Source organism: Solanum verrucosum, unplaced genomic scaffold (assembly GCF_900185275.1).
Source record: "Solanum verrucosum unplaced genomic scaffold, falcon-dt-bn FXZP01000040.1, whole genome shotgun sequence".
Lineage (NCBI taxonomy): Eukaryota > Viridiplantae > Streptophyta > Magnoliopsida > Solanales > Solanaceae > Solanum > Solanum verrucosum.
Genome location: NW_026020323.1, coordinates 215,267 through 225,156, shown reverse-complemented (window position 1 = coordinate 225,156; position 9,890 = coordinate 215,267). Strand labels below are relative to the sequence as shown.

The 9,890-nt window shown below is 30.1% G+C and overlaps 1 protein-coding gene across 1 annotated transcript; it reads right to left on the bottom strand.

Moving 5' to 3' along the window:
* Nucleotides 1-5,836: 5,836 nt before the first annotated feature.
* On the bottom strand, nucleotides 5,837-6,976 carry LOC125835417 ((+)-pulegone reductase-like). The gene is made up of 4 exons (XM_049514544.1): nucleotides 6,737-6,976; nucleotides 6,560-6,642; nucleotides 6,341-6,467; nucleotides 5,837-6,268 (listed from the first exon to the last, which is right to left on the bottom strand). Exons 1-4 carry the CDS (start codon nucleotides 6,974-6,976, stop codon nucleotides 6,239-6,241), a joined length of 480 nt encoding a protein of 159 aa, XP_049370501.1. The 3' UTR covers nucleotides 5,837-6,238.
* Between the last annotated feature and the right edge of the window lie 2,914 nt (nucleotides 6,977-9,890).

The following is a 9,890-nucleotide window of genomic DNA, read 5'->3' as shown; positions in this document are numbered from 1 at the left end:
CATTATCACAAATGCCTGGTCTGCGGACACTTAGTTTTCTAAGCAATTTATTTTCTTGACCAATTCCGGAATTCAATCGAATGGGTGCTTTAAAAAGTTTTTATTTGTCGAAAAATCAATTTTCTGGTGAAATTCCTTCAGATTACTTTGAAAAAATGTTGTCGTTGAAGAAGTTATGGCAACAAATTTTCGGATGAAATTTCGTCGTCATTAATGGAGCTGCAATATCTCATTGAATTCTCAGGTCCAATACCGCCAGCCTCGAAGAAGTCTGACATTAGAATTACTCCATCTTTCTAATAACAACTTGAAAGGGGAAATCCCTGTTTCGTTATCATGATTCAATGAGAGTTCGTGTTCAAGGGGAATTCCGAGCTTTGTGGTGAGAAATTAGGCAAAGTTTGTAATCAAGCCATAAATAGCAGCAGCAACGACAACGACACTAATAATATATAATGCAAATAATGAGTTTGGTTTTAGCAAATTTGATGGAAGTAATGGGTCGGATACGTTATATTCTTAATAAATCAAAAGTTACGTAATTAGAGTTGATGTTAACTACTAACTATTTGATTCCTTACATTTGCAGGTTCAGGTTCGATAATATATTAGATTGAGCTTAAATTGTCAAGTCATTAACTTAATGATTATATTTAATTTATTACAAGAACTTCTACTTATACCTTTTTACATAAAATATTTTTAGTAATTCAACAAAATTGTACTAAGAATCGAAATACACGCAAATTAGGTGGTAAATAAATATGAAGATATTAACCAAGTGCCTGCGCAGTGCACCTGCGTGGAGTTGTAGCGTGAAAACATAAAAGTAAGGGTGTTTTTGGAATTTGAGGAAGAAGAAATCCTATGCTATATGATGTTGGAGCTTTCCCCAAGTGAAGAAGGGAGAAAAAGGAGCAGAAAAGGCGACGACTAGCGAGAGGAAGAGGAGGACGCGGTACACTACTCGAATCCAAAACGGAAGTTGGGATTCAAAGTTTGATGGCTATGTTTTCCTTCTCTTTTGTTCTTAGTAAACTTATTTCCATCCATGGAGTAGATTCTTAGAGGGTATTTGACAAACATGTTGTATTGATGAATTTGTTGGGATTTTGATTTTCATTCTTATGCTTGAACTTGTTATGGGAATTGGAATTAAATTGCAACCTTGTTCATTATTTTATTTAATCGAAAGAGGAATATCTTGGTGAATATTGTTGCATAGTTTTGTTGGATTGAATCAATATATTTTCTCTAAAGTAATCAAAGGAGCTTCTTGATAATTATTGATTAAATCTAAAGGAAAAATAGTCGAAGGACGTTACTTCCTTAAGAACAATCATTAACATGTTTTTGCATATTAAAATCACTTGAGTATAATTGGTTTATTCTTTAACTTGAGATTTACTCGGAAGAAAAATCTAAGGCTTAAAGGATACTTTACTAAGCTATCGAATTCGAGAGAATTGATAGAACTTTAGATGTGGTAAATGAATGAGTCAAATCCTAACTATCATTATGCACTTGTTAGTCTTGTACCCTATCTTTTAGTATTGATATTAATCTTCATATTTACCAATTGATTTTAAATTATCATTTAGTCTATAAAAGTGGTTCATAACCACAATCAACTCCTTTATTTTGATCACCTGAATAATAATTAGCAAGATTTAATTGAATTATTATTTGTATCAATCCCTGTGGAAACGATCTTTATACTATACTATCTTTGACTAGCGAAGCATTAAACTTATAGTGTGTTTGTGCTCGTCATCTCATCAGAAGATGGAACAAAATATTCGTATATGTGAATTAACTCCACAAAGCTCAAACTGGATCTGTAAGATACAAATTGTAGATATATGTGGCCCAGCAGAAAGCAAGGAAAAAAGGGTGAAATATCTAAATATGATCCTTCAAGATAAATAGGTACTACATTACTCTTTATCACTGTCTCCTTTTTACTACCTCTGACTTTTCATTTTACATCACTGTTTTTAATGTTTCAATTAAACATGTGTGTTGTGCTGTTTCAAATATTTTTCTCAGATATCAGCAAATCAATCCTCAACATTTATATATTTCTAACAGTCTAGGCAACTTTTCCAATGTCATCTTCCTCTTTTCTCTCTACGTCTTCAATGTTGAACATACAACAGGTTGCTGAATCCCATATGAGATTTCCTGTTGTCCTGGCTTGTAAATTTTGGTAAACTGGAAACTTTGGTAAAAACAATTGTTTAGAAAAGAACAATTACTTATACCTGGACCTTCAAACTGTGAAAATAAAAGGAATTCTTATTTGTCTGACCAATGGGAGAAATACATTCTCCTTCTTCTGTTGTCAATGCTTTATCTCATGCTGGTTTAATCATGCATTGTTGGTATGTTTTATACTATCTTTGATTGTAAATTTTTGCCTTCGGGTATTATTATAACTAAAATAATGATACAGTATAGGACAATGATTCCCTCTCCCACCTCTCCATTTTTATGCTACAACTACTAATGTGCTCTTAAACATCAACTGAGACTAAAAGGACCAATGTCACTCTTGAGTAAACTCAAAGGTATCTAAAACTAAAAACCAGAATAACATAATGATTAGGACTTCTCTTTCAATCCGAAGTGTTATTATTTAGATTTGGAAATCTTTTTTCAGCTCTGCATTTTTTGCTTACTTTCCTAGATTTTTGTATTCTTCAACATTCTGTTAACTAATCTGAATTCCCAGGTTGTAACGACCCCAACTGCTATTTGCCAAAAGTTTGAATACTTTAAAAGTTCAATAACTCATTTAGCTTAATGAGAATGGACCTGCTACATCATTTCCCATTACCTTTTTCCCAACCATTCTATACATCATGCTATTGACAATAGCACAAAACTTGAACTATTAGACAACTTAATAAATACTTACAGATGTTCATGTAAATTGTCTATGTTTGTGTCAACTCTGCTTCTACGCATAGCTAAATTTCATGTTCAACCACAGGAAGATCAAATAAAGGGCATTGTTTACGCTGATGACATTCCCTGTTATCAAGGTCGGATCAAGCTCTACCACACCTACTACATTGCAGGAACATGCATGCAACCGTCAAGTTCCAAATATGAAAAACCATTGCATGCTTTTGAATTGGTTTTTGATAAGAAAAGCGTACTGGTCGAAGTTGAGGAAAATGATATGGATGCATTGCCGCTTCCGACAAAACTTACTGTTACATCTTTTACAGCTATTAAGCTGCAGGTCCTCCAGGCAACGACTGATCTAAACAAGAAAGAGTTTGGTAAGTCTGTTTTACCCTTTAATAAGAATTGCGAACTTACTACTTCAAATGTACATATGTTCATTTTAAATGTCGTCCTCAACAGATACTAGCAATTGTTGTCAATTGTTTTCCACCGAAATATCTTATGAGTATGAACAAATGGTTGCAGGAACTTATTGTTATGGATATATTGTAAGTATATTTGCTTAACCTAAAAGGAATTTGATTGTTTCTTTTAGTAAACTTTTAAACAATAAATATGCACATAAATTTGTTGCACTCTACAGTAAACACACTTTCACCTTCACTATATGGAATCAAACCATTATGGATAATGAAGGCAGCAAACTGTTGCAGCAGCTCCATGAATATCCTATAATACTAGCACGTCGTATTGGAGGATCAAGATACAACGGTAAGCTACAAATTTTTTTTTGCTTATGTTTAGCCTAATGACTTACCAATATTATAGGCTTTAATATTGTTGGTTTCACCTACATCAGTCTTCTATTTGTAGAAAACATCTTCTATTCGTAGGAAAATTCTACATTTGTGTTGGATAACTGGTGTAACACACGTAGGTGAGCTTACCTACACATGTGTGTGCAACTGAATGTATACTAGGAGAAATCTACCGTTTTTCCATTTCAGTTTTATTTGTCCGCTGTCATAATGATAAATATATATATATATATAATAACATCCTCTTTGTTTGTGATGCTGGGTTTACCTACCATTTCACTAATGATTGATTAGTCTTACCATACTAGCTTTAAATGATCTCGATTGGCATACTATAAATCATCTGAGTTCAGACTTATTACTAGCTAATTTAACTCACACAGGGATATCATTGACGATCAAATTCAACACAACAATTCAAATTGATCCCCCTTATGCACAAAGCCAGCAACTACGAGCATGGTATTATTGTACTCCTTCATATATTCTCACTGTGTTATTCTACATATATAAATTAAACACTGTCAACAATTAACCTTCTTGGAAATTCTCTGCAGGATCACAGAGAACAAAGCAACACTTACTTCATTTACTTTCAGGAGCACATCAAAATCTGGATCTCTCATCTCTATTCCAGTAGATAAAGAAGTCATCCTAATTGCAAACACCAAATTCCAAGAAGATGTTAGTAAAAAAATGATTCATTAATTAATCTTAAGACTCACTACAAACACCTGCATTCACTCTTTTCCTAACACAGGGACAAACATTTTCAATCAAAGCAAAGATATCCTTCCCAGCTGACCAAAAGAAATACTTGTTGGAATTTGGTAGAATCTTTTTATTTTATTTTATTTTAGTCTAAAAATATTTTATAGTATTTAGTTTCCTTTCAAGTCTAGGGTTTACATTAATTGCAAAATATTTAGTTTTATTTTAGTCTAGTATCTAGAAGGATTCTCCTTTAAGAAGGATTGTCCTTTAAGAATGATTCTCCTTTAAGAAGGACTCTCCTTTAAGAAGGATTCTCCTTAATTATTTATAAATAGGGATGTACTCTTCTATTTGAATCAATGCAAGAATCAATACAAAGAGTTATCATTTATTCTCTCTTTAATTTATCTTTCTAGTTTCTTCCATTCCATAACAATACTATGTTTTAGTATGTTACAATTGTGGACAGGACGTTCGTTATCCGATCATCATGCAAATTCACTGTATGAACTGTGGTCAACATATAATGCTCATCCCCAGGTACTCTATTACTACACCAATGATATCAAATTCTATATAGTACTGATTGATGCTAACTTATTATAAGCTATTTGTTGACGGAAGGTCATAATTTGTGTTCGATCAGTCCAAAAAAAACAAAAAGCATAACGTAACGCACCAAAATTTGCTTTAAACTCTAACAGAATCGTACTGACTCCATTTATTATTATTATTTTTTTATTATTATTTGTTGGATGCCTCCATAGAACCAAGAACCATGAGTGAAGACTTCATATGCGTGTAGTAATAAATTGAGCATTATTATTCCGCTAGCTGGTCATGATGCTGACTTTACCATTTTTATGGATATTGTTAAAAATTCATTACTAACTTAATTAATACCTAAGACATTTCAAGAATAAGAATCTAGAATATTTTAGTGTTGTAGAGAATTAAAGGAAGATCTTTAGAATGAGTGTCGTAGAGAGAAAAACCTAGAAATATTTTAGAATGGAGTAGTTTTAAAATTAGATAGTTAAAGGAACATTCTAAAATAGAGTATAAAATATCATTAGTTAGATTCTTTCAATACCATCTAAAAATAGAGGTGATAATTTGAGTTGTAGCCAAGTAAAAAAGAAAAAAAGCAAGTTAGCAAATAAAAAAACAAGAGTGAGTGATAAGTAAAACGAGTTAAAGCGAGTTTGTGACTTGCTTTACACATATTTGATATTATACACATAAAATATACATTTATTGTTTGTTGTCTGTTGAGTTTGTGACTTGCCTAACACATGTTTATTTGATAAGTAAGTATACATATGACTTGAATGCAATTATTATTTGAAATCATATCCAAACAGATATTCTAAGGAGAGATTAGATACTCAACATATATCACAAACACCAATTTTTTCTTTTAATCCATCACAAATATATATATATATATCCTCTTATACAAGTAATAATTAATGCAACATTTTTATATAAAAAATTAGCATGGTTAACAAGCATAATATATAATCTATTTTTGCTTGTTTAATCATTCTGAGAATTACTTTTAAGGAGTAACTTGAAGAATTACTTTTCCAACATTGGAGCTAGTAAATAGAGATGTTAAACTCTCCAAAAAGCTCTCAATACCATTATAGATTTTGTGCTTGGACTTTATTTTGCCTTCTTTCAAGTGAACTTCCATCTCCTTTATAAATTCCTCAAAGTGATTAAAATAGGAAGGCACCATAAACCCTTTCATCATAACTTCTTTACCCACCATGTTCAATAAATTCCTAACGTACTCCTTCTCTTTCTGTCCAAACCTACAAAGTCCACGGATTTTTTTTTATAGATATGTCGAGTCAGTAAGTTCTGAATACTAGAACAAAAAATACCTTATTATACTCGGATATCATTCCACAAAGTGCAATACGAGCTCCATGGTTGACGTGATTAAGGACAGCCTCAAGCATTTTACCACCAACATTGTCAAAATATACATCAATTCCATCCGGAAAATATCTATAAGAAAATAAGGTAAATTTTAAGTTATAGAAAGTATTATTAATCCAAAATAAGGGGGAAAAAAGGCTACAAAAATCAAAATAGTTTACTTGGTTAATGCAGCATCATAATCTGTCTCTATACGGTAATTAAAAGCTTCATCGTACCCATATTCTTCTTTCAACAACTTCACCTACAAAAAGATCAAAATATCAATATACGATAATTTGAATATTTATTTTTAGTACAGTGAACAAGTAAAAGTGAAGAGATCGACAGAGTTATACCTTATGATCAGAGCCTACACTTCCGACAACTCGACAACCTTTAACTTTGGCTAGTTGTCCAGCTATGATTCCAACTCCTCCGGCTGCAGCCGATATGTAAACATTTGATCCCTCTTTAGCATTTCCAATCTTTTCTATGCCCACCCACGCAATTTTTTTCCCTGAATTTTCATTTTGGTGTCTGATGGAAATGCAAAATGAAACGACCGAATGGAAAAATGGAATGGGAATTAAGAACATTGTTACTAATCAGTTTGCTACATTGAAAAATTGGGCATTTCCACTCACTCTAACGTTACAATTATCACTTCAATAAAATAGAAATAACGAATTCCTGTTTTCCCTTCGTCTGCCTCCAAATTAACATTCCTACCTTAAATCATAGTCATGCTTTAAAAAAAATTATGCTCTAAATTATTTGTTAAATTCTTTCTAATTTAGAATCTTTGAATTATTGTATATATTCAATTTATCGGCGTTGTGATTCTTTACGATCCCAATTATTTTGTTAAATTCTCTCTAAAATAGAATGTTTGTATATATTCAATTTACCATTGTTGTGATTCTTGACGATGTTGGTGCTGCATTATAGATTAGTAAAGTGATTACAGTATCAATGAATCCTCAAGAAACAAGAAAGCGTCCTGCCAATACAACAGAGTTTTACAATAAGAATGCCAAACAACGCGAAATTTATCAAAATATGCCCACATCTGGAAAAGTGAAAATGATTGGATGAAACTATTTGTGTAAAATTTTTAAATTTATAAACCAAACCAAACTAATAAAATTCGGATTTTTTCGGATTTTTCAACCTCAGATTGGTTCGGATTTTTCAAATACCAAACCAAACCATTGTGTCGAATTTTTAAATTTATGAATCAAACCAAACTAATAAACCTCGGATTTTTTCAAATTTTTGAATTTTTTCGATAAAGTTTGCATACAACCATATAATTAACTTGTGCTCCAAATATTTCTTTAGTCCAACCAAAATACATATATCTAAGATGTTTCTTAAAAAAATAACACAAAATATGATATTAGTATTGATGACACAAAAATATTCAATAAAAAATAATAATGATATCATCATATAAAATAAATATTGCAAAGTTATAATGAAAATGATCATAATTTAAAAGTACTAAATCATGCTAAAATAAGTTTAATAAGTATTAGTTACATTACTAAATATTTAAGGAAAATTAAAATTAGATTATGTATTTTAATTGTCTAAACCAATGTAAAACTAAAGAACAAATATTCAATATTATTGTCATTCTTAGTGTTGAATTGTTTTTCTTTTTGTATTAGTATTAATTTGATTTTGATTTAAGTTTTATTGTAATTATCAACATCTATGAACTATAATCTTTATTGGACCACTTCGAATTCTAAGTTTTAAACTTGAAATAATATATTAAAAGATAAAAACTATGAAATAGTATAAGAAATATTTTAAAATTATATCAAAGTAAATATTTTTATGTATAAAATAAAATTTTAAAATTACATATATAATGTCGAGTTGGTTTGGTCTCGGGTTATTTTTTTTTAGTTAAAAGCAAAACCAACCCAAATATAGTTGGGTTTTTTTTCCCAATACCAAACCAAGTCAAACCAAACCACTAGTCGGATTATTTTTTTTGAGTTAACTCAATTTATTGTTTGATTCGATTTTCGATTTGGTTTTGTGCACCCCTAACTTTCACTCTCTTCAAAAGAGAAGAATACTAATAGGAAAAAAAATGGCATCTTTTATGTACAAATTATAAAGTACAAAAACAAACACACCTACTTTTTTTTATTCTTATTCCCCCCATGTTTTTTCTAGCACAAATCATACTTGTGTTAGCCTTCTCATTGCCCTATTAGTCCCTAAATGTCCATTATTAAGAGACATAAGTTATTTGATTATATGTATAACTTGAAAAGACATAAATGAGGCACCAAACTTTTAATGAATGATATAAATGAGTCTTTTCTCAAAATTCGATAACATATTTGAGCTTATTTCCTAAATAATTTGATTAGAGCGTTGAGAAAATTTTAACATATCAAATGATATGTTTCACTTATATTATCACTAAGCTTTCTTCTTTTTTATAACAATAAAACATAATACCTTCTTTTGTCACATTAACTAAACTATGTGAGAGCTGCCTAGTAGTTAGGGGTGTTCACAGTTTGGATAAAAATCGATCCAAACCGAAAAACTAAACCAAACCAAACCAATAAAATAAAACCGATTTTATTTGGGTTTGGTTTGGTTTTAGATTTTTTAAAACCGATAGTATTTGGTTTGGTTATGGTTTTATTCGGAAAAAAACCGAAGAAATAACCGAACCGAACCGATGAATTATATACATATATTTTATTAATATACATACTTACTATATTATTTTTATAAACAATTTTAAAGATCTTATACATATTTTCATTAAAATTTCTTTATAATTTACTTATTGAAAGCAAAAATGCCCAAGATGAAACATTAATCTTATTGATTTCATGTATATGAGTGTCTATGTCAATTCTTTGTGGGACTGAAAATGTTATTGTCTCTTCCTTCTAGGCCAATATAGTGAATTTTAAAGCTTTATTGATAGTAAATTTAGTGATTGAAAGTTTAGTAATTTAAGTCATTCTAACTATTTTTCATTTTGAATGGATTGTTGTCACTTTTTTCACATTTTAAATGAATTGTTTCTTTTATTTTTGTGTATGATTAATAACCGAATAACCGAGCCAAACCAAATCGAAACCGATAATCACCAAACCGATAAATGTATATTATATTTGGTTTGGTTTGGTTTTGATAATTTTAACCGTAAATTAACAACTTAAAATATTTGAAAACATATTAAAATATGATGAACTTTCAAAATTCCACATTTGCCACATAAATTGTGATGAAGGGGGTAATATAAATTATTTGGAAATTACGTTAATATTACTATAAATCGCAACTTAAAGTATTTAAAATATATATTAAAAATTAGATTAACTCTCAAAATTTCACATGTGCCACATAAATTGAAGTAGAGAAATAACATGTATTATTTTAAAAAATAAAATAAACATTATGTTAATTAAGAGTACTATAAGTTGCAATGCACACGTGCCACATAAATTGTGATAAATAAAGTAC

Coding starts and splice junctions, on each gene's coding strand:
- LOC125835417 (XM_049514544.1), bottom strand. CDS start 6,976: ATGTTCTTAATTCCCATTCCATTTTTCCATTCGGTCGTTTCATTTTGC. Junction 6,643..6,736: donor GTGTAGGCTCTGATCATAAG/GTATAACTCTGT, acceptor ATCTTTTTGTAG/GTGAAGTTGTTGAAAGAAGA. Junction 6,269..6,340: donor TGATATCCGAGTATAATAAG/GTATTTTTTGTT, acceptor TGGACTTTGTAG/GTTTGGACAGAAAGAGAAGG.